Raw genomic sequence first — 24709 nt, forward strand, 5'->3', positions numbered from 1 at the left:
TCTATTTCGACAGCATCCGCCATCACCAGCTGTGAGAAATGAACTTCATTCGTTCCGCTTCCTGGATCTGCAGCGCGCTGGCGTCGCGAGCGGCGCGTTTCCGGGGTCCCTTTGGCCACTGCAGACCACGCGCTTCATCGAGAGAGCGTACAGACAGACGAGCCTTAAAGTCATTTAGTTTGCATGAGAGGATCTTATTTTTAGGTTTATTTTTAAAATAAACAGTGAAATAATTATCACAGGCAGGCAAAATGACATTTAAAATCCGTACGTGCGCGTTTTTTCCCCTGTGAATAAATAGGCTTGCTTAATTAAAGTGATAATGTAATTTATTCTGTGAAGAAATACTATTCTAGAAATAACAACAACAGGGTTTGCACAGAATACTAAAAAAGGTAATACATGAATGAATGAACTTTTGCTATATTCAATGAAAAGTCTGGTGAACGTGCATCGTTTAGGCTATAAGTGAAAGCTGTCCAAAACAGTCCTGAATTAATGTGAAAAATTTGTTTTAATGTGAGAGGATTTTTTTATACTGAAGGAAACCCATTTACATTTCAGCATTACAATTTAAAGTTAAAATCTCTTAATAATGCATTTGTTAATAGATGGGCTGGAGCGGTGGGGGTTATTGTTATGTTTTTTATCAGCTGTCTGGTCTCTTATTCTGACGGCACCCATTCACTGCAGAGGTTAATTCAACTTGATGTGAATGTCTCCAAAACTTCTGTGAAAGAAGTCATCTTGAAAGGCCTGATGAGGGTGGGAAAATTCCAACCATTACAATTTTAAAACTATTCTTTTAATGAAGCGTTCCTTAAACTAAATTATACAAAGAGACTTAAAAAATCCCTAGGTTGAGATATGATGGGCTCAGAAATTCTATAACGGTGCACAAAACAATTCAACGGCTTGAAAAATATCGGGTTAGCTTACTACAAGCATGCATTTCTGGACGTGCTTAACTGTGAATATTTAAACAATACAGTTCAATATTAGTTGGCCACTTGAACTGTATTATAGCAGCATCCGATCCTTACGGATCAATTAACCTCAAGTTTTCCCTCGGTGCTGTATGGATCGCTTTGTAAGAGGATCCATCTGTGCTCGGGCTGGAGAAGGAGAGGAGAGGCTCAAGGGAATGCTCTGCAGCCATATGTCCTCCTTACTGGCCCCCATTAGACCTGACAGGTGATATATGGTGCACACGGCAAAAACAAACTACTCAGCAAAAGCCGGCAGACATTGATAAACGAAGGCATGGTGACACAGATACCGCGGGCTCATCGTGGCCGAGCTTGGGGAGTTCTCCTGCAAAATGCCACTTCAATTCCGGCCCACGGTATCCGACCCAATTAGGGACGAAGATCCACGACGTAGCGTCTATTTAAACGCGCATCAACATCTCAAAGTCCGCCTGCGAGATGTTTGATTTTAATCCCGCTGGATTATTCCTTTTCAAGGTCACCTGTGCGCATGCAATTAAAACGATCTTAAAATACATCTCTCTCCCCGCTAAAAACATCCACCTTTTTAACTTGATCTCGGAGTTAAATATCACGAAAAGACGCGTTCAGGTCACGTTTCGTACCTATTTATAAATAAATATACAAAATATGCTGTGTGTATAGGAAATTGGGCCTAGTTTAAGGAAAGCTATCGGACGTATTTGGAATATTCTCTGTCGCCAACTTTACATAATCCAGAGTTTAGTTGATGCTGATAAGTGCTTGTTCGTCACAGATGTGAACAAGATTTCATATTTCATGGAATCTTTGTTTCCAGGCAGAACCTTAAAGAACCCAACACACACTCCAGTGTAATTCAACCTATCTGATGAAGACTTTGAAACTCCTGAAGTGCACACGTCCAATTGGTGGTGCTCGTGTAGTGATACAAACTGCTAAGAAGCTTTTATCCTGCTTGACTCTCACCCAAGTGATAGTAGTCAGCATTTGCACGTTTGGTTCTCATTGCAGCAGATTGTGTGCGTGCCTTGTTTTTGGGAGAACCTGGCGATTGGTTGGAGTATATGCTCTAGAGAGAGCTGAATGCATGCCGTAGGATGACTTTTCCTTGAGAAGCTCCACCATATGCTTAACTTTCTCTTGAGAGTTGAGCGCCTCCTCCCCAAACCAAGTTATTTTGAATACCTATTTCTGAAGCATTAGATACAGAAAGGGTTGAAGCAATATTACCGATAAATTAGCCTCCTCTGAGACAGAAAAATAAACCAACTTGGCCAAGCTGCTGGATCCAGATGTTCTTTCTTTTGACGTGCTCTACTGGCGTTGTGGTTAACGGTTTCATTTTCCACTGATAAGCCGTCCGCCATATTGCAGCGGTGTGGACTTGACGTCATTCACCATAGCAATCACTGAATATTTGAAAGATGCCACAATCCTGCACAGAACGGCTCAAGCATAGACGTGCATAGATGCCTCGTTGGGCCGCCATGTTGGAGGGGTGACTTTGATATATATATATGCTCCCCCATAACAGCTTGTCAGATGCAGCAAGTTCCCATTCGAAAGGGAATATCTCAGATATTCAATATACAAACGTAACCCTGGTTCCTTTAGAAGTTGAACGAGGAACTCGTTGGGCCCGCCTTGTGTCCTTCAAAAAAATGTGATGACATACTACAGGTGGATATTTATACTGACACCAGGAAGTGACATCACTGACTCTCTGCAGCGAATGAAATTACCTGTAGATGCTGCGGGCCTTGTGAGCGATGTTTGTTCAACATTTCCTCCTTGGTGGGTGACACGCAGACATCTCAAGGGGAACTTCCATATTTCTACGGCTTTAAACAGCAAGCTTCATCTGCAAGGTATCCCAGATGACTTCTCCGCCACGTGTCCCCGCCGTGCTGTTTCACTGATGTCTGTAGTGAGTCGAGAGATCTGTTATAATTACATTCCTTCAGTGAGAAGCTAGCATAAACGTGACTGAAATCTCTTGAGAAGTGGACGGATCAGTCTTTAAGAACATGTCAGCACATCCTCAGCGTAATGAGGGCTCATTTTCACATGAAACTAAATTAAACAGGCTTTCAGCGCTTAGATGAGCACTTTATTACACACAGACAACGTTGGTCATTACATTTATTTATACAAAGTACCGAATTGCAGTAAAGGTTGAGTGGTTTTATATCACTTTTTACCAAAAAATTGCAAGGTCTTGTGATCTTAGAGCCTTGCATCTTTGCAAAAAGGCACATTTGATGAGTAAAAATGATTCAGGATGTAGTTTTTAACACTACTACTTATCCAGTAGAACAGTGTAAAATAAATGCACTAAATTCCTGATTTTACTGTACATCACTGTCCTGAAAGCCATCTCGCTGTACTTCAATGGAAAAATGTTGTTCCAAAAAAGATATTTTGATCTTAAAAGTATAATTCACTACAAAAATGAACATGAGGGGTGAGTAACTGATGACAGATTGTTTTTTTAACATCAGTTTTTCAAGCAAATGGCTCCCTCTGGTGGATCTCCTGTTCTCTCTCTCTCTCTCTCTCTGTGGCCCTGGACCACAAAACAGGTCTATTTGTAGTAATAGCCTAACCTAACAAACCATACATCAATGCAAAGCTTATTTATTCAGCGTACAGATGATATATACATCTCAATTTCAAAATATCGAGCACTATGACTATTACGATACCACTACCATCAGCTCATCTACTCAAGGAGAGCACGCTGGATTATCTAGCAAGCCTTTGATCCGTTACATCCTTTACAGTCCTTGTAGCCCCTAAACATATCCGAGGGATCATGGTCATGGACACAGACAGGAGGAGGCACGTCTGGTAAGATCTTAGCTCCAGCACTTATACTGACCAGAAGAAAGAGAGGCTGAGTGAACTTAGCACGGAAGGTGTGAATGAGTTCAGTCTTGTCACATGTGGTGGTGTTGTAAAAGGAGAGAGTTCCTGCCGCCCAGTCCAGATAGACCCCAACTCTCCAGGGTGAGCAGTTAGGGAGCTGCATCTCTACTCCTCCATGAAGAGCTTTACAGAGAGGAAAGGGGTTGCTCACAAAAATGCCCCAGGAATTATTATTAAGTCCAATGCTACAGGCTGCTGAACTTCCTTTCCTTCTTATGTCTTTATAAGCCATTCCTATAGTGGCCCACCTGCCAAACCACTCCAGCTGGAAGAAATGACGGCCGCTAAGACCTTCCTTACTCATGATTTGACCTGGGACTTCAAACCTCTCTGGATGGCGTGGAACGGGTTCTGGGTTTCTCTGATACACCGCAAGAGCCTCCTCTTTCTCTGACACATGCACTCTTGAAGAAGAGGTGTTGGGATCCCAAGTCAGATTGCACGCGTCTGAAAATAAAATAAAACGAAATGTTCTGATTGCACATGTTTAAATGCTAATGTAAATTTTGAGAAGAATACGGCAGACTAACGTTGGCGTAGAGTTTCCATGTCCCGTTGCTCCTCTAGGCCATCCACGCTGTTGATAAAAGTTAGTTCAGCGATCAAATTTGAACAAATGAGTTTATAATATAAATAAATAATTTAACACATAATGATATAATAGCTCAACTAATAGCTGGAATAGACCACATGACTTTTAAAATGTGTATGGTACATTGTTTTGTTTTTTTAAATATCTACTCACTTACTAATTTAAATTCATAAATTCATTCATCTTTGTTACACTTAAAAATGCAACTGTTCATGTAAGCTCAGGTCTAATTTTTTAGACTCACATTAATCTCTCTAGTCGGGTTGCTGGATCTTCCAAAACCGATCTGAGCTGGTCCAATCCCGGGCCTTTAACAGGATTGATGCTCAAGTCTATTTCCCGCATGTGTGATGGGTTTGAAGAGAGAGCTTTCGCCAAACAAGCAGCTCCTGCTTCCGTGATGCTGCAGTGTGTCACCCTTCAGTGAAAAGGAGATCATATTTACTGTATCCTACATCATACACTGATGAAATACTGTACCGTTCAGAAGTGGAAGAGTCAGTAGGATTTTTTTTTAAATAAGTTTCTCATTCAATAAGTCCCTTTCCCTGGGACTAAACAGTTCAGAAGGTGTGAAACAAAGTAAAAAAAACATTCCTCACACAGCTCCAGTGGGTGAATAAAGGCCTCCTGTAGCAAATTCATGCATTTTTGTCACACTTTTTTCTCACTTCCGCTGACTGTGGCACACAGAGGTAGTCCTGAAGAACAAACTGAGGTTTTTTTGATGTAGAAAAATGATGTAGACTTTATTAGCCAGAAAGAGAATAAAAAAAGGAATGTTTCCTTTGCTCCTACATTTCATCTGCTTATCACAATAAGTGGAAGTGAGAAAAAAGTATTTATTATAATTGAATTATGTTTTATTATGGATGTGTGCACTTTATTTCACATCATTTTAACTGTTTACACCACACACTCATTTATATCCATGGAAAGGCTTGGGGGTCTTGACAATTTTTAATATAACTCTGATTGATTCGAAAGAAGATGAAAGAAGAAATCATACACATCAAGGATGCTTTGAAGTGATTAAATATAGGGATGTTTTTATCCATTAGATCCTGTTCACCTGAGTATCTCCAGTTTACAGCCAGGTTTGCTCAGTCCAGTAGAGAGCAGCTCCACAGAAGAATCTGTCAGGCCACACATGCTGAGATCCAGAGATTTGAGGCTGCAAGATCCAAGAGCTGAAGCCAGAGTTTCAAGAGAATCAGCCTCTACTTCACTGAAACAAAAAACAACAAAAACATTAAATTGCATGCGAGTATAATACCCATTTTTCTCAGCTCACTTCAACCACTTAACACCACTCATGTAATATAACAGTGATTCGATACTCACACTGAGCTCCTTAAAAAACAGCCCTGTAATGACCAATGCAATGTACCAAATCTGTTGAAAGAAACAGCATATGCTGATGTTTTGAAGCATGGCAGCTGGTTGGAGCTAGTCCTAAGATGGTCTTAAAGGGCTAATTTTCACCCATATTTTATGCTTATCTGCTTATCCCCAGGGCTACCAAGATGTAGATGACTGTGTTTCTAAAGTAGACTGTTCAAACAAAAAGCATTTGTGTTTTATCTCAAACCATTGCAGTCCGTCAGTCGTATAATGGCAGGCAATGGTACTCATGTCTTTAAGTGTAAAAAAACATACACAGACTAAATTGAGGTCTTAAGACACAAAATGATTGGTCTGTGCAAGAAACTGAACAATATTTAAGGTTAAAATGCATATTTCATTCAGCCTGAATTTGGAAAGTTTGTACTTGCATTGCCTTTGTGTTACAGGATTCCCTTGTTGTTGTTGTTGCAGAAAGGGGTTTCCCGAGTATGCTGATTGGCTGCAAGTTCAGCGGTCGCTGAAGTCTTGGGCGGCCAATAATTGGCCGTTGGCATTAGATGAAGTTTGATGCAGTACGGCTGGAGACTTAGAGGTGGCTGGTAAACTTAAGTTACACAAACTATCACGGAAAAAAAAGAAACTAAAGTAAAGAAATAGGAGTACTCAGACTATATGGGTTTTCTTTTCATCGTAGCTACGTGGTAGCAGCAGACGTGAAGGCTGCAGCACGCTGGAACGGCCCTCAAAGAATGCAAAACATCAGTCGGCTAGGAGAGAGGCTAAGAGCATGAACTAGCCAAGAGTGTAATCGTGTCTTGAGTATTTAAACTTGGCTTCTGGAGACACCACAAATTGTGTTTTAACCAATAGATATTATTTTAGCTTGGTGTGTTGGGAAGGTCTTCTCCCAAATCATAAATCGTAAAACGATTGTCAGTCACAAGGTCCAAACTTTCCCACTCTTGCAGAGTATAAATTTTGACATGATTCCAACAGTCTTTAATTCTCTTATGCAATAGTCATGATGTGCTGTGTCTTGGACCATTAATCTTGATTACCCAAAATGGACAACCTCCTTCCTGAGTTGGGATTATTAATAAGTGTTTTTTTTCTGTTAATGTTGTAAATTGTCCTGTGTCCTGGATCTGCTTGCCTTGTGGCACCAGTGTCTCCTGGACAAATTAATGACATCCTGTTGTCTTGGGTGTTTTTGAGGAATTCAGCTCCTCAGCTTTCAGTGTTTGATTGAATCTTAAGTTGTCTGATTCTCTCTGATACCCTACAGAGGAGCTATACGTGAAGCACCAAATGAAGCTCTATGGAGACTCCAAGGGTGTTTGAATGTGGACTGGTAGATTAATTAGGAGATTGTAAATGGTGCCAGTGGTCCATTTGAGAGATATGTGGCGGCAATGCATGTATAAGTCTGCAAAAAAAAGTAGTCGCATCACACTTCAACTGTTCTGGACTGCTCAGAACAGTTGGACATTGAAGTGGATCAGAGGTAAAAAATGATATAAACACTGTTTGGTTTCTTGCGCAGACTGAGTCCCATAGACTGTCATTATATGGCTGATTTTGTTGTAAAGATTTTCTCAATTACTGTCTTACCGTAGTTGAACTATACGCAGCGTCTCTAGTTTGAAGCAAGAATTCACCAGCAAAGAGAAAAGCTCCTGAAGATCAAGAGTCGGTGATATTAAGAAACGTAGTTCAAGCTCTCTCAGGTGTGAAGGGTTCTTTTGAAAAGCAGAGAATAATGTTGAGATTTTTTCTTGACCAATAGAATGGAATTCTAACCTGCAAAGAGAGTTATGAGAGTTAATGCAAGATGTCTGTTAAAGATCTCTTGATCTAGAAACATCTGCTGTCTGCAAACATCTTACTGATGTCAGTTTTACATACGTTCTAAAAATGTGAATGCAGATGTCAAATAGATGTGTCCTAGACGTACGTATGCTATCAGGGGTTTGTCAGGGTTTACCTCAGAACTGTTACTTTGAAGTTGGGGTGTCTGAACGCCTTGGACAGAAGCTGTAAACCCCAATCGTCACATTTCCGATAGCATCTGCTCAGGTCCAGCTCTCGCAGACGACAAGAACTGCTACAGAGAGCTTCGGCCAAGACCTTACAACTGTTTAAGGTTTCCATTTCTTGTAGACTGGGGAGCAAAAAACACAATATTAATAAATAATGAATGGTAGTGTGTTAATGCTATCATGCACCATGTTAAATCTGTTTCAATAATTTAATAATTAGATTTAGTGGTTTGTTCTGATAAATAATGAACACTAATAAACATTTTTTTTTTTACTAACGCAAGTTTCTGGAGATGACAGTCTGGGTTCATTAAGATTTGAGAGATGTTCTCCACTGTCTGGTCACTCGTGAAGAATGAGCTCTTCAGGTTCAGTTCTCTCAAATGTGTCGGGTTCAATAAAATCCCGGAGAGCAGATGATCAGAATCTTTACAATGACCAAAATACGGTGTCCTAAAGAAAATATAGTAAAAAAAGATGAGGCAGATGCTCAATTTTAAGCGTTTAAGAATTTTTAATTAGATATGAATGCATGAAATACCAACTCATAATGACACGTTCTCAGGATTGCAACAAAGATTAACAACAATTAACATTCAGTTACATTTTAGATTAAGAACGCTTTCCCTGCTAACTAGCTGCTCGTTACCATGCATATTATGTGATAAAAAAGTATTTGTAATCTATGAAGTAGTATATATTTGTATTTTCCAGCAGTGTATCTGATTTCGAATCCAATAAACTCTAGAAATAAGACAATAACTTTTCCCTATACATTAACAGTAAGATTTCAATGTTTATTAAAAAATTATTTTTCTGTTCACTAGTTTATTTGTCTGCATCGATGAAAATCTAATTTTTGGTAGAATTTTTATGATAGTAGTAACTGTAAAGGGACTATAGTAATAGTAAATCAAATGTAGGCTAGTACAAATTATTACTCAAATGAGTTATTATAATATAATACAATAACTAGGTAATTGATAGTTTTTTATGTGACATCACACATCCTTATGCCTGGTGGGCAAAATAAAACTTTGCTCTACTGACTGTAGCGATGTAGTAAAATGCAGATATTAAAAGGTGAAATTCAGCAAACCCCTTATTGATGATATGTATATTTTGTACAGTCAGTCAGATGAAGTTTAGAATATAAATACAACTTGCAAAGTTTTACGTAAAGTGGTTTCCCATAGAATACCATAATAAGGAAAACACTGAACCATTAAATGGATTGCGTTTATATTCCTCCGGCCTAATCTGCTTTCTTATTGCTGACTTGATATTTAAATATTAATGTTTTTAATTTATGAAGTGTTTCTACCGTTTAATGACTGAAATATAGCTTCCGGTGCTTAATATGGTTTGCAAATTTTCACATACCTTAGTTTTGAGATGTGATCTAAATATTGATATGGATGTATTAACCGGTCACATGGCTGATCAATAACTATGTACTAACCCTGAACTGTTTTCTTTATATATTTTTTATTTTACCTTTTCATTTATTTAAATGATTTTACAACTTTACACACACACATTAAAATTTAGTTAGAATGCCCCTATAAATCAAGTCATTCAAGTAAAGTATACCCGTCAATGAGTGTTTGTGTTTTATATTTAATCACACAATTTGTTCATGTGCCATTTTACTTTGAGACTCACCTGAGTATCTCCACTTTGCAGTTAGGGCTTTTCATACCAATGGATAATAGACTCAGGTTTATATCACTTTTTGCCTGTTTCTCAATTTCAATCTCTCGAATACGATTGGCTGGTGATCTCAAGGTTGAGGCGATCAGCGCCCAGCTCAGATCTGTGGCTTCATCCAGTCTTAGGCAGAAAGAAAAATAGTTTCCAGGTTAACTTGCATGAAGTGCAAAACATGACTGACGTCTCGTCACTGAACATCCTGAATTTTCATTTCTCTCGAATTTCATTTATCTTATTTCTGTTTACCACTGCGACGTAATTGTGATGTTGTTATATTTGACTGGCCTGGTCGTGCGTCGCTTAGAGAAAACAGGCCAATCAGAAGAGATGGCCATTAATATTAATTAGACAGGCCAAAATTGACCTGTTTTTGACAGAGCTCCTGAGAGAGTAAGGTGTAAAAACATATTGAGATGTTTTTTGTTATTTATACCACAAATATATATATTCTTAAAGACACCAACGCCTAATATAAAACCATATATACAACATGGGACCTTTAAAAGATTTAATCGTTTGTTTTAATGTCAAGCATTTACTGAGAAAAACAAATGCTGATTAAATCTTAACCCCTAACTTTTTCATATTTTTTATTTTTTACTTTTTCAATAACATCTATAAAAGCCACACTTCTTCTGGAAAAACATTGTTTGGATGGCTGAAATGAAGACCAGCCTGTACCAGAATGACAGTGTGGAGAAGGCTTGGCATGTGTACAATGCTGAGCTGTCCTCTCACAGTAAAGACAAAAAATTGGCTAAAAAAAAAATCTATAATGGCAGTTTCAACCCCACTGATCATACATCATCCACTTGCTAAAAACAAATCTAAATGACAGGAAGACTCACAAACAAAAAACAACTGAAGTCAGCTGCAGTAAAGGCCTAACAAAGAATCAGGAGGAAACCCAATCTTTGGTGATGTTCATGAGGTCCAGCATCCTAGAAAGGATTCTAAACAAAAATGATAATTTCATGATCATATTTATTTGTCCAATGGTGGGGGCATGTGCTTAAAAAACGGTTTTGTAATTCCTAAGCATTTAATGTTATATTTATGTTCAACCCACTGGACTGAATCTTAAAATTAATCCTTGATGGTTTTATTTTAATTCTATGGTGTGATACAGACCTGAACTTATGAAAATGATGCCAGTGTTCAAATATATACAGACTTTGTTGACCCTGGAACCACATTGTGATTAACCAATCAGATTTGAAGAAGCAGATTATAATTTTTTTTAAGTTTAGGCCTACAATCAGTGTTTGGTGCATATATGTCAGTATTACTCACCTATCATTAAATCAGATTTTAGGCATTACTCATAGGTAAGGTTAGGTTAAATGTAGAGATATGGCCTAGAGTAAATTTTTGGATTAAAATGTTCCAGAGTCAGGAAAATATGTTGACCCATGTTGACGTAGAATTTAGCAAAATCAGAACGTGCATGTGTATCAACTTACTATAAATACACTTATAGCTTATAAATATATAAACACACATACCTGAGGACTCTGGAGATCTTGATGACGGGCAGCAGTCTCGTAATGGCTTCATCTGCATTAGCGTATTTTCTGACGTCAAATGTCAGTGATGAATCCTCAGAGGTCAGCAGAGAGGTTGCTACACGTGACCACTCTGAAGGAGTGATGTGCACATCCTCATCTACTTGAAATTCAACCCGGCCTTGTTTGTGAACCACAGGCAGGGAAACGTCAAGCTCCTCCAAACATCGAGAGAGATTACCTGAAATCTCAAATAATGGATTTGCCTTGATTTTCTGAATAATATATTTGACTACATCCTCTGTCCTTACATGAAGTGATGTATTTTGAAAAAAGCTGGATAGTTGCTTGTTGCTTGGACCCGCAGATATTCCCAAGAGAAAGAGAAGAAACATGTCTAGTTGACCAGTTTTGCTCTTTAATGCTCTGTCCACTGCTCTTCTGTGCATATCAAATGGTACTTTTTTGAACAACTTTTGTGCTTTTTCTGCAAGTGTAAAAGACATTACATTTCCCTTGCTGGGCTCATAGTGCACAGCAACATACAAAGCTGCCAGGAACTCTTGGACACTGGGATGCGTGAAGCGGTACATTCTACCTAAACCCATAAGGTTTTGTTCTCTGAAAAACATGGGCCAGTCATCAGAGAGATTGACAGGAAGAAGAGGATCCGTATTGGTTTCTCTCTGGTCCGTCTCAATAAAGATCAACGTGTCCTTTTCCAGCATGTGCCAAGCCAGCTTACCCAGCTTCAGGATCTCCTCAGTGCTTGATTTAGCAGACTTTTCTACATGTCTTTTCGTTTGAATCAGGAGAAAATGTGTGAACATCTCTGTCAGGGTGAGAGGAGGATCTGTGGTGCAACTGTTACTAAAAAGCTCTTCTAAAACAGTGGAAGCCATCTGACAGAAGAATGGCAAGGAGCGCATGATGTACAGGGCTCTGGATGATTTCAGGTGAACAGTTGCTCTTTCAGCAATGGTTTGATCACGCACTTTACTTCTGATGTGCTCTTCCCACTCTAAGTCATCAAACCCATGTAGTTCAAACATCTTCTGTACATGTTCTGGAGGAATCAGACCTGCATCTTTCAGCCTTGAAGTGACCAAGATCTGGGCATGAGGAACAAGGTTCCCTTTGAGAAGATTGACCAGCAGGCAGCCTACAGAGACCGGTGTCATTGGGTCAGTGCATGTCTTAATATGTTTAAACTTAAGAGGAAATCTAAGTTCACCAAGTCCATCCCAAATAAAGAGGATCTGAGACTGCTCAAGGGTCTCTGGCTTCAGTAATTTTGGAAAGAGCAAATCAATCAGTTGAATTAGACTGAATTTCTTGTCATGTAGTATGTTCAGCTCACAAAGGTGAAGAGGAAACACAAAATCAATGTGCTGGTGTGTTTTGCCATGTGCCCAGTCTAAAACAAACTTCATCGCAGCTGTTGACTTGCCAGATCCAGATGTTCCTCTCAGCATAATGGTGCGGATACGCTCGTCTGTAGAAGAATGAGGCTTCAGGAGTTCATCATATTTAACCATATTTTCATCTTTAATGTCCTCATTGTAGGGTCTTTCCAGTTCACGCATCTCATGGACCTTCTGGCCATCCAAATGTGTCCTGCTTGACGATACATCTTCAGTGGAATGTCATTTGTAGCCTTTAGAGTACCTTCATATCGCTTTCTCAAGATTGTTTGCAGCAAAGATTTCAAAGTTTGGATCTTCTCTTTAGGAGTTTTCTCAGCACCAATTGAAGAGCTGGAAATGTGTCAGGCAGGTATTTAGTGTGATTGTATACCATATGAAAAGACAAGAGAGGAAAGGGAATGACAAGACTTACCACGACTCTGTGGAATGATTATTCATTTTTGTTTGGTCTTGAAGAACATTTTCTAGGTTTGATGCCATTGTAGTCAATACTGAAAATTCATAATACACACAAACCCTAATTAAATATACAGGATCTCATAGGCCCTTTAAACATGCTAAAATACTGCAAACTCTCTAAATGTCTCTAATACCTGACAGGTATCACAGAATTTTGCTGCTGAGAAAACACACCTGTGAAAGGAAACAACAGACATGAATCTGGACTGCATGTGGTAGGCCTTAAGTAATAGTCTCAAAGAAAATTCACAAAAACAGTAAGTAAATTCAATCTGCCTGTTAAAACCCCGTCTGACTTTATGAATACATGTGATTGACAGATCAATGATTTTTTGGTGCATTTATTTACAGACCACACTTTTTTTTCCCACTGGTGGTGCTTTACAGCATTTCTTTGTAAATATTAAAGGTTTTTATGAAATATTATTTCTGTTGGTTCAGCACATGTAGTCAGTTACAAAAACAAAAACAATGCAACAAATATATTTTTGAGTGTGATTGAATGATGTTAGTTAATTTGGACAACCACATTTTTGCTATAACAATGAAAATATGTAATCGCTTTATTGTTTATTGATGCGATCCCTTAAATCTTAACTCTTAAGTGTAGTAGAATTCAACAGATGTAAAATGAACATCACATCTTGTGTTACAGAAAAACATTTAACACCAGTTAAGACTAATCAGTTACATACGTAAAACCAAAGACTCAATTTAGTCATACCTGAGCAAAGAAGTACAAACAATGATAAAGAAACGTTACAATCTTAGTGCTATTTTATGCAAAATAACTAAACGAATAGCTTTGAATTGAGTTTGACTATAAATGGGAGTTACCGATCTTCACTGGTATCCATAGTATAATAATAACCGTAATAACCCATAATGTGTCACCAGTTACCAGGTTCAGGAAAAACGCATTTTACAAAATGGCTTCTGCAGTGTATCAAACCACATGTTGTCGATCATGTAATACTCACTAAAGTGTTGTTTAATCCGTTTGTAAGGATGTGACATTTAAACCGAGGCATCGGAGCTCGCCGCGAGAATAAACAGGCGTGCCAGAGGATTCGGGAAATCACGTGACCCCTTTAAAGCTGCAGTCTGTAACTTTTTCGTGTTCATAATCTGCTACATTTATATAATAACCGAGTAAACCATTAATCTGTTTTCCAAACCGTGGTTTTGCCTTGTCCTGAAACGCTACGGTGCACCTATAATAAGTGTATGTAATCGGTCTATTTTAGAGTTGTTCCGCTGCGGAGTAGCCCAGTACCTGCGTGATTCGTCGTTGACGTAAACAGAGAGAAGTAGCTCCGGCTACAATGTTCCTCCGCGAGCGTTTACCTGTCAACGTGTTGAAATGCATGACAAACTATTTAAAGCCACCTTTCCCCCCTCCACCAGGTGCGAGACATAATGCTTATTAGTCCTCTGTTTTTTTCCAGCAATGATCAGCCTTTTTATACTGGCAATAAAGCCTTTAGCCACATCGCTTCAATCCCAGCAAACCCAACAAACAATTATCAAAACTATTTCTAAATAAATACAAAACATTTTCTTGCGACCTCACTTGCAGTAATACGACAAAACGCCGTGTGAAGAAGAGAACAGCTGCTTAAGAGACAATCACGACAACAACGTACGAGGCCTGCACTTCTACTCAAAACTTTGACATGTACACGCGTTGTTATGAAAATATTAAAACCGCATCCCGTCGTTATCGCGTGTTTATTTCAAGCTATAGTGATTGCTGTCATGTTTATTTAACGGTCGAAACTCTCGTTATGATATTACGACCGCCTCGTCTCCGTCCTTAAACTCCCAGGTATACATTTCGAGTATAATACACATTAATAAAATCATCTATTTTCGTTTTCATTTGTCTAAATACATTTTAGGCGGCCGCGGTATCAACCGTGACAGCGTCTCTCTCTCTCTCTCTCTCTCTCTCTCTCTCTCTCTCTCTCTCTCTCTCTCTCTCTCTCTCTCTCTCTCTCTCTCTCTCTCTCTCTCTCTCTCTCTCTCTCTCTCTCTCTCTCTCTCTCTCTCTCTCTCTCTGTCTCTCTCTCTCTGTCTCTCTCCTCTCTCTCTCTCTCTCTCTCTCTCTCTCTCTCTCTCTCTCTCTCTATCTCTCTCTCTCTCTCTCTCTCTCTCTCTCTCTATCTATCTATCCTCTCTCTGTCTCTCTCTCTCTCTCTCTCTCTCTCTCTCTCTCTCTCTCTCTCTCTCTCTCTCTCTCTCTCTCTCTCTCTCTCTCTCTCTCTCTCTGTCTCTCCCTCTCTCTCTCTCTCTCTCTCTCTCTCTCTCTCTCTCTCTCTCTCTCTCTGTCTCTCTCTCTCTATGTCTCTCTCTCTCTCTCTCTTTCTGTTTAAGAGGCGTGACCACCGTGAAACAGAGGAAGAGAGCTGCTCGGCCGCAAAAGATATTCAGTCCCACGCGGAAATTAATTGCGGTGCGGGATTTGCTGAAGACCAGAGAAGGTAAACATCTCTCGCAGGGTGATGCTGGACCGTAACGCTTCTGCTTGTTCGCTAGGTGTCTGTTATGATCGCTCTTGTTCACACCTGTTGCTAAAAACGCACAGCAAATGGAAAACGAGTTATCTAACATATAATGAAAACCGTGTCATTAGCCTATTTACTTTCAGAGTAAGCTGCAGGAGAGAAGACATCGAACGATAATCAGGATTTATATCTACAATATCAGCGACTCCAAAAAGATTGAACCCTAATTAAACACACCTGATCCAGCTGATCTCAGATTATTTGAAAACTGTGTGTTTGTTGGAGCAGGGTTTGAACTGAGCTCTGCAGGGCTGACTCCTCTGTCGCGAGTGGTTCTTCCTATTTGTCTTTATTTTTGGTTGCTCTCAATACATCCTCATTTGAAGAAAGCGGAAAGCTTGGGCAATTTGGGTGAAGAAAAGCGGCAGAAACCGTCTCATGGCCTGTTCAGTCCGAGTATGAATAATAAAGATAACTTCCACACCAGCAGCTTTCTCTTTATCACCAGACGCTGCAGTTTAGCTGACAGGATATAAAAGCTCAAGCTCTTTGAAGCTGGATTTATTCTGATTGGCTGTCATCATGTTATCAACTATATTGCTTCACTGCATCATCATCACTATGCTGTGGGCTTCACTATCTTCACCTTCTTTTTTAAAACTATCCTCCTACAAATGTATTTATCGCTTTTGTCTTCAAGGGTGTGACATTTGTACAATTGTTACAATACATTTTTTATAAAACAATATTGAGAGGCATAGATGAATATTTATACTTTCAGAAGTATTTAAATAAGTATATATATATGTGTGTGTGTGTGTGTGTTTTGATCAATCTTCTAATGCTTTGATATTATTTTCTTTTCCCCGTATATCTCTCCCAGTGCGTCCTCAGTTCCGAGATCACCATGGCGACGATGGTCATGGAGCAGATAGGCCGGCTCTTCATCCCTCTGCAGCAGGTGAGGCTCGTTCCCCAGACGTTCGCCGAGACGCTGCGGTCCACGGCCCACACCCTGCGCGACACAGAGGTTCCCGGCTTCTTCCGCGAGCGCCACATTCACTCCGGCTACCGGCCGCTCCACCAGAACTGGCGCTACTACTCCCTGTCTCTCTTACAGCGCCACAACGAGACCATCAACGTCTGGACGCACCTGATCGGCGCTCTAGCTGTCCTCGCGAAAGCGGCTCGCTTCACCGAAACGGTCGATTTCGCCAACGACCCTCATTCCTGGCCGCTTCTGATCCTGCTCTTGTCGTCGGCGAGCTACTTGACCTTCAGCACCGTGGCCCATCTGTTTGGGTCGAAATCTGAGCTCTCCCATTACGGCTTCTTCTACCTGGATTACGTAGGAGTGGCTCTGTATCAGTATGGCAGCGCGGCGGCCCACTACTATTACGCCATTGAGGAAAGCTGGCACGCGCGGGTACGAGGTCTCTTCATGCCGGTTGCTAGCTTCTTGTGTTGCCTGTCTTGCTTCGGCTGCTGTTACGGGAAATATCGCAATTACAGCCTTCCTTCCTGGGTCCGTAAAGTAGGCCAAGTGGTGCCTTCGGCCGTCGCTTACGGTTGGGACACCAGTCCCGTGTTTCACCGTTTTGCCGTCTGGTTTGAGTCCCGGACGAGGGGCGACTTCAGAAGCAGCCCTGCCCTGCTCTTTCACTTCGGCCAAGTGGCATTCTTTCTCTCTAGCGCTTTTTTCTTTACTCAGCCCGTCCCGGAGAGCTGGTTTCCAGGTCACTGCGACTTCTTAGGTCAGGGCCATCAGGTGTTCCACGTGCTGATGGTTTTGTGCACGTTGTGCCAGATCCAGGCTTCATATATGGACTACCTCAGCCGCAGGGAGCTCTACGTGAAGCTCCACGCCGACGGAGAGGCGTCGTTCTTTGTCGCGCTCTTTATTTTAACACTCGTCACCTCTAGTCTCATAGCACTGTACATGCTTGAGAAAGTCAAGAGATTAGTTCGTTACAAGGAAAAGCTAAGTAAAGAATAGAACAACTGGGCTTGCACCTTAACCCGTTTAATCACAAATTGTTCAAAATATACAAATTATTAGTGAATTTTTTTTTTTTTTTTTAAAAGTGTGTCAAATTGTTTTATGGTCGGTCACAATTGAGTTCGGTGGTATTGTGTGCACTTTTTTTTGTGATTTATTATGCATTAAAAAAAATGTCAAATTGTTATATAATGCTACCAACATTAATATTGCAAGAATTTTGGTAACATTAGAATTCTTGATTCAGTGCAGTATATTGCCTTTGCAGCATTTTAGTGTGATTTTCACTGTGATTTATGTTACTATTATATTATAATCGCACTGGTAACTATAGTGACCATCAAGATCTTCACTCGTTCTTTGACCGCACACCAACAAGGCTGAATGTGTTCATATATTAACACCAGGCGCCTTAAAGATAACGTAAGATTTTAGTTCTACATCTCTGTAAAGCTACTTTAGCAGCCTTGGTTTTGGAGCTTTGATGCAGTCCTCATCCTCCCGAGCTGCGCACAGGATATAAGTCGCTCTGGTCTCGTGACCATTTGCACTAATCAAACTTGTTATCGAGGCCCTTTATTTTTGCAGGAAGTGCACTAAACCATCAGGTCTTTATCGATGAAAGCCTTGACCAGTGGGATTAAAAGGGTTAATGCTGCATCTGGACACGAGGAGCGTTACAGTTCTGGGCATTTTGTGATGAAAAAGAGTATTCAAGCCCATGTAGCCGTTATCTAACAGTAATTCTGCAGGATTCTGGTGCCCTTGTTGATCTTGAAACAACATCCCTATCAACGAATTCGATTTTACAGTGTTAGATTAGGGATCAGGCTATGTATGTTTGTTTTACATGTGCTGTTCAAGGACTGAACTTTGAGCTAATGCTTAATGCATTTAACTGAGCATTTATGTGAGCATACTTGAACGTGTGAGGTCTTTTTTGTTAAAGTGATAATTCACCCAAAATGTACATTGCGTCATCATTTAGTCAGCCCCGAATGACTTACTTCTGAAGAAGAAGAAGGTTTAAAGGATGTTGGTATTTGGCTTCTTTTTTTTTCTCAGAAGAAAGTAAGTCACACAGGTTTGAGATGAGATGAGACGGGGTGAAGTATCCCTTTAATATTGGTCTTGGGATGTGCTTCTGTTACACAACCAGCTATGAAGCCACAATGCAGTATTTGAAAAATATATGAATGTTTTTTTTTTTTTTTCTTTTCTGATGTAAATTCTTAATTGCAGGTTGTGTTATGAACGCTGTCTTTTTTTAAATGACAGAACACAGTGTTATTTTGTGGTGGCGTGAAAATAATCTGAATTTCTCAGTGATTTGTTATTTTTTTTAATTACCTATAAAGAGGGACAGTATTAGAAAATGCAATCACGATCACCGCTGTGCCTTAATAAGCATTTTAGATTCACACATCATGTGTGACTGATAACAGACAGTAACGCTGTATTATGAAGCTTACTTTTGAATGGAAAGTACTGAATTGTTTTGCATTATTGCACAAACCAGTGCCTATTACAGTATAAACCAGGGTCATTTATCTGGATATTAAAGGGAAAGGCGAAGCAGGCGCGCTTTTATACTTTCACTAGGTCAACATTTACAGTTGTTCTCTTTTTCTAAGTATTCTCCTTTCTAGTCTTGCTACTACCACCTTTTATGTGAAAGGGTCTGTTTCTGTTAGAATAGTTAATTAAAGCACTAAATAACGTTCCACACTGTACAACCTACTAGTATTTAAAATATTCATCGAAATGTAATGATCAAAAATAAATATTTTAAATCAACTCCTACTTTGTTGCCATATTTTTATGCTTCACAATTTTGTGTATATATAGCGTTTTGTGTTCGATTGATTGATAATGTTAGCATTCACGAACGGATACTGAATGCAGTAATCGCCAGCTTTTGAATTTGAACTGCGTTTTTTAATATACATTTTTATTAATTGCTTTAACATGCAAAAAAAAAAACACACAGAAAAATATCCATGTAATTGTTACAACAGTAATAACCAGTAATGATGCGCGTTCTTGATACGTTTCTGTTCTCATAGTGCTTTTATCCCTATATTTTGCAAATCTGAGCCACAGAATAGTCTGCTGAAAGAAAGGCCCCCTTGTGATCACGTGGTTTGAGGAAACCTCACAGTGAGTCTGTGCTGCCCTCTTGTGTCTGCTTTGAAGTGGTCAGCTTCATAGGTTAACAGTTTTGTTGGCACAAATACAAAGAGGTCAGAAAACATGAATGTCCCGTGTGGACTGTACTACAGGAAACGGCTGACAGCTTCCTGAAGGGTTTCTGATGCGGTGTCGCAGGGCTGGGACTGGACTGTGAACACACTGAGGAACTTCCTCCTCCATCAGCTGTTACTGTTGCCATTCGGGTCAATGTACACATCTGTTCATCTATTATCCTGTTTTTCTGGTTCTTTATAATGCGTTTTGACAGAAAAGGTCAGGAGCTTTGAAGAAAATATCAGTTCTGAGCAACAATATTATTTACGTGAAACGATTCATTTAATGTTGATTTTCTGCAGTTTAATATCAATATAAAAATCAGGGTAAATGTGTTGACTGCTTAAAATAAGCACCTACTAACAAGACAAAACATTAATTTGACTTCTTTCATCATTTATTCACCTTCCAGTAAAGTATAGAATATATCTAATCAAACGGTATACCCTCACTGACTTCCACAGTGTAGAAAAAGTACAATAAAGCACTGAAATAAATGTTTGTATGGTTTTTTTTTAGTGATGTGTATTCTATATTTATGTTTGTGTTGTCTTGTATTTTGTAGTTTTGTTGCTTTTATGTTTAATGGAAGACATAGACTTGGGTATACCGTCCCTTAAGCGTTTACATAAAACAGTACGTCCATTACAATATAATTGAAACGCGAAACACTAGCCATATGTGCTAATACAGCGAAAAATAATACCAGAGGACCCAAACTAAGTCAAAAATAAATAAACAAATAGGTCGTCTATCGTTAGTATTGCTGCTAAACGAAAGGCCGCCAAGGAAATCTTCCTCGTATTTCCTGATGCGGAAATACGGCGCTGTCTCTTTAAACGAGCGAGCAGCGGCTGTCTGGCGAAGCAGCGACTGAAGAGAGCGAGAGAACGGGAACCGATCGCCTCCGCGAACACAAAGGGACGTTACGACCGACGCTATGGGCATCAAACTGTATTACACCACCGTGACTGCGTCGAGAGAGGTGAGGACAAACCCGCGGTCTCGTGCACTCGGTGAGCGAGCGGCGCGCGCGAGGAACGCGGAGTTAAATAGGGTTGAAATGGAGGATTAGGCTCGCAGACACACCCAGCTGCTCCGTTACCGCGCGCCCGGACGCGCTTGAACGCTACCGCGACGTCTAGCGCGTAGAGTGGCTTTAGTACGGCGTTACTGTGGCACTCGGACGCTTTAAGCGCAGCTGTTTGTTGAAGGACGGCGTGCGTCGGGTTGAGAGCGGAAGTCATGTCGAACGCGGTTCTGCTCTCACTAACGTTGCATTAGCGTGCCCCTGTGAACGGTTCGTTTTGGCGCGTAAACAAAAGCGTCCTCTTTAAATCCCGTGCGCGACATAACGGCAAGCTGCACTGAATCGATGCGCGCCCCGGTCGCGCTGCAGCTTCGGGTCTGCTCGCATCTGTTATGAATAAAGAAAAATGCGTTTTGATTCGGTCGTGTTTCTAGATCGACGGGCGCGCGGAGCGGAGCGTACTGAACGTGCGCGGCATCTCTCTCTCTTTTTTTTTTTGCTTTTATAATTTTGCACAACGAACGCTTTTGATGAAATAAATTAATTCGCCCCCTCACGGGTGCCACCATGTTGAGATCACATGACCAACCGTGTCGCGGAATTTACTTTTAATGTTATAATTCACATTCAAATCGACGTTGCATGTAAATGAACAGCCTGCACCGCTCGCAACCAATGATTAATGCTAAAAGCAAACGAATCAAAGTAATGTTAATAATTAAACTGCAAGAAAAGCTTTTGCAGCTTTTTAAGTAATAATGGGTCACTAAAATGATTTTTGCAATTGGAAACATTTTAATGTATGAGTTTTGCATTGAAATCCATCATTAAGCCCTAACTTAACCATTTTAATACAAGCTAATGTTTTAAGTGTTGTCTTGTTCAGGGTGTGGTTTCTGCAGATAAGACCCAACTTCCTGAATATAGCTGTGTCATACTGTGCTTCATTATTAATCATCAACTGCTGGTTGTTAAAAGCAAAGTACGGTTTTCTACATCCATTCATGCAGTCGTGATTGGATTAGGTGCTTTTTAATACCAGATGAGAAGATCGTTTCGACTGAACTGCGTATCATGCATTTCCTGCAATTGATACAAGTGCATAAACTTCCTAAATAAAGTTCTTACACGATCACTCGAGTTTTCAGGAAGCAATGCATTGTTGCTTTTATTGCTATTAGCCTGTAAATGTTGTTGTCGTTGGCGCCGGACTTCATTTGACTGCGTGTCTCTTTCTCTTGAAGAATTCTGTGGAGCTTTAGCTAAATCTGAATAACGTTATTGGCGACTCGTCAAATGCAAACGAGACGGCGGCTCGGTTATTTGACAAAAGCGCAGTTACTTTTTTTTTTTTGCCTGACCTTGACCGTTTTGCCTGTTTCTCAGATCAAGTCTCAGCAGGCCGAGGTGATTCGCATTCTGGAAAGCAAGAGCATTAAGTACGAGTTGATTGACATCTCGGTGGGCGGTGCTGTCCGGGAGGAGATGAGGAGTAAATCTGGCAACCCCACGGCCATCCCGCCTCAGATATTCAATGAAGACCAGTACTGTGGGGTAAGGAGGACCGTTGCCATAAAAGTGGAAATTGACCCTCATGTCTTTACATTTGACCTCTGACCCTGGAAATACATCGATTTTATTCAATTTGCATTTAGAGCATCAAACATGCTTTCACACCGAGTATTTTCATAGCGTACGTCATAACACTTCAGCGTTTTAGACCACATGACATCTATTTTAGCTTTCAGACTTTTAAACTTTCTCACACCGAACACAAAATAAAATGTTTTTAAGAATGTTGATGGCCAAAAATGACCATTTCTTTGGAAAAAGCAAGTGTGTTTTTGAATTAAAGGCGAATAGAAGTATTGTCACATTCGCCCTCACGTCATGCCAAACCTTTTTCTCAAAGATAGAAGAAAGCCGGTAACCAAGAATGTCAGAATGTCAAAAAAAAATACCATGGGATTCAGTGGCTACCAGCAACTGCATTGAATTTTTATTTCCTTTAATAAAAGGATTTATTTCATTAATACAGACGCCTTATAAAGAATTCAGAGCTATTACTTGCCTCTTTGTTCTTTTACTTGTGTCCGATATCAGATATGCTAAAAACTTTCTCTTTCGTCCAGAACTACGAGATGTTTTCTGAGGCGGTGGAGGCAGACTCTGTGGAACAGTTTCTGAAGATTGCATGAGAGCCAAACCTGGTAGCAACCATCATCCTCTTCCCTTCCTTGGTCCGTGTCCACATTCCCAAAGGGAGGCCTGCCTGTCCCCCTCTGCTCCGCTGGCGGTGCCTGCCTTCGACATCTCAATGCCATGCCACATGCCAAAAACAATCAACAGAAAAGCACATACTTACCCCGCACCACCGTATTTACCCTCAAACCCATTCGTTCCTCCGTGCTTTTCTTCTTCATTTCCTCTCTCGCGTCCACTAATTTGTCTTAATCTCGTTTGGATCAGAGCGCTTGGATGTGTAGTAATTAGGTCGCTTAATCTGGGCAGCAACCCTACGTTTATTCCAGATTGAACTAATCCGCAGGAATCATTCCGTGTCCAATCGGATCGCCAATTTGCGTAGACGGCCCTCGTAAATTCCCGCTTTTAGTACCGAAAAAAAATCATTTAGAAATGGCGACCTCTCCGCGGGCTGAAATGTATTACGTGTCGGTACCTTAAAAACACAGGCCCCAGCTGCGTCGGATGCTATATTAATCACTCCGCTTCGTATCGGCTTTCAGCAGCGTCGAAAGCACAGGTGTGATCTCCGACACAGATTCCCGTTGAACTTTCCCGAATTCAGGGACCGAAAAACGTTCCACCGCGTTAAACTGTGCCAATAAACGTCTGTACGAATGCGTTTTCCACACAAGCATTTATTTTTTTTCCTCCGCCTTCTGGGTACAAACTTTATTCCAAAGCTTGAAGATCTCAAAATCCATTAAGAGCCGTTTTCCCAAAATAGGAAATCATATTGCGTTTAAAAAAACCAGTAATAGTAGTAATCATCGCTATAATGATAACTGGGCTAAATTGTCACGAAGATCGTTTCAAAGTGCGACAAAAAGGCGTGATATAATGTTATTTTGAGAGTAAACTAGGACCCGGATGCAGGCTCAGACCTTCGTTTATTAACCCAGTCTCCTCGACACGTTCCTCAGAGCTTCATCTCATTTGATTCCGGTTGGTGTTTCTTTGATCGGCCCCGAGCTCCTGATTAGCTCTGCACTTCAGCTGCAACCACCAGATCCATCCTCTAGTAGCTGAATCCCGCGCACGTGTCCGTGTCCATCGAACTGAGCTCACTGCAGGTTGTAGCATCGGCACTTCCAACAGGTTCTCCTCCAGCATGTCGATCATATTGGTACTTAATTTTTATACTGTATACTCGGCACGGTCTTACAGTGTTGTCGTGAGTCGTGGTTCCTCGTCTGACTCTCTTGGTCTGGTGACATCTGCTGCTCCCGCTCGGTCTCGTTGGGAGACGTGGGACGTGGGACTGCGCGCACAGACAGCTGGCTCGTGAAACGATTGTGAATCTTCCTCTGTCGTTATTGTTTGTAACGATTTTCTTGTGCTCTCTTTGTGCTGTACTGCTTTGCTTTTGGACCAACGCCCTTTTTGGCCAAAATAAAATTGATCATTAGGGAAAGAAATGCTGTTGTCTTCCAAGAAGATGGTGAAATTGTGATGTATGGGTCAAATAAAAAGTGCAAAAAACGATTATTTTCAATACAGTTTTTATTTGCTTGGAAATCGGATTAAATGCGGATAAATAAGCAACGTATTCAAGGTAATTAATTTTTTTTTAAGTATGCACTAAATATATACAGATGAGACCAAAAAATAACGCAGTTATTTATATTTTAAAAAATGTGAGCTATAGACCCGGTCCCGCCTCTTTCTCCAATTTTGCTGATCTGTCATAATAATTGAAGA

The 24709-nt window shown here is 40.4% G+C and overlaps 4 protein-coding genes across 4 annotated transcripts in view; 2 read left to right on the forward strand and 2 right to left on the reverse strand.

Annotated features, from left to right (window-relative positions):
* Positions 1–125, reverse strand: part of tmem222b (transmembrane protein 222b) — a 14385-nt gene extending 14260 nt beyond the window's left edge. The window contains exon 1 of the mRNA XM_043218411.1: positions 1–125. This exon is cut by the window's left edge and continues 96 nt beyond it. Coding sequence (XP_043074346.1) covers positions 1–23 — 23 coding nt within the window. The 5' untranslated portion in view covers positions 24–125.
* Positions 126–3095: 2970 nt separating this feature from the next.
* Positions 3096–14182, reverse strand: LOC122323724 (NLR family CARD domain-containing protein 3). Its single transcript, XM_043217786.1, is given in 14 exon segments — positions 3096–4346; positions 4430–4476; positions 4736–4909; positions 5564–5719; positions 5836–5886; positions 7450–7638; positions 7823–7999; positions 8157–8330; positions 9543–9710; positions 11096–12716; positions 12719–12852; positions 12935–13013; positions 13156–13215; positions 13962–14182. Coding segments are annotated over 14 exon segments (3693 nt in total). The 5' UTR covers positions 13999–14182; the 3' UTR covers positions 3096–3720.
* A 1131-nt stretch (positions 14183–15313) lies between these two features.
* paqr7a (progestin and adipoQ receptor family member VII, a) lies at positions 15314–19284 on the forward strand. Its single transcript, XM_043218501.1, has 2 exons — positions 15314–15464; positions 16372–19284. Exon 2 carries the CDS (start codon positions 16396–16398, stop codon positions 17482–17484), a length of 1089 nt encoding a protein of 362 aa, XP_043074436.1. The 5' UTR covers positions 15314–15464; positions 16372–16395; the 3' UTR covers positions 17485–19284.
* Positions 19285–20561: 1277 nt separating this feature from the next.
* sh3bgrl3 (SH3 domain binding glutamate-rich protein like 3) lies at positions 20562–24493 on the forward strand. The gene is made up of 3 exons (XM_043218084.1): positions 20562–20719; positions 22151–22318; positions 22897–24493. Exons 1-3 carry the CDS (start codon positions 20675–20677, stop codon positions 22960–22962), a joined length of 279 nt encoding a protein of 92 aa, XP_043074019.1. The 5' UTR covers positions 20562–20674; the 3' UTR covers positions 22963–24493.
* The last annotated feature ends 216 nt before the right edge of the window (positions 24494–24709 follow it).

This window comes from Puntigrus tetrazona, chromosome 19 (genome assembly GCF_018831695.1).
Source record: "Puntigrus tetrazona isolate hp1 chromosome 19, ASM1883169v1, whole genome shotgun sequence".
Classification (NCBI taxonomy): Eukaryota; Metazoa; Chordata; class Actinopteri; order Cypriniformes; family Cyprinidae; genus Puntigrus; species Puntigrus tetrazona.

What these genes read in the sequence shown, in the direction of transcription:
- paqr7a (XM_043218501.1), top strand. Translation starts at nt 16,396, where the DNA reads ATGGCGACGATGGTCATGGAGCAGATAGGCCGGCTCTTCATCCCTCTG.
- sh3bgrl3 (XM_043218084.1), top strand. Translation starts at nt 20,675, where the DNA reads ATGGGCATCAAACTGTATTACACCACCGTGACTGCGTCGAGAGAG. An exon ending in CCGTGACTGCGTCGAGAGAG is followed by an intron (nt 20,720 to 22,150) that starts GTGAGGACAAAC and finishes CCTGTTTCTCAG; the next exon opens with ATCAAGTCTCAGCAGGCCGA. An exon ending in ATGAAGACCAGTACTGTGGG is followed by an intron (nt 22,319 to 22,896) that starts GTAAGGAGGACC and finishes TCTTTCGTCCAG; the next exon opens with AACTACGAGATGTTTTCTGA.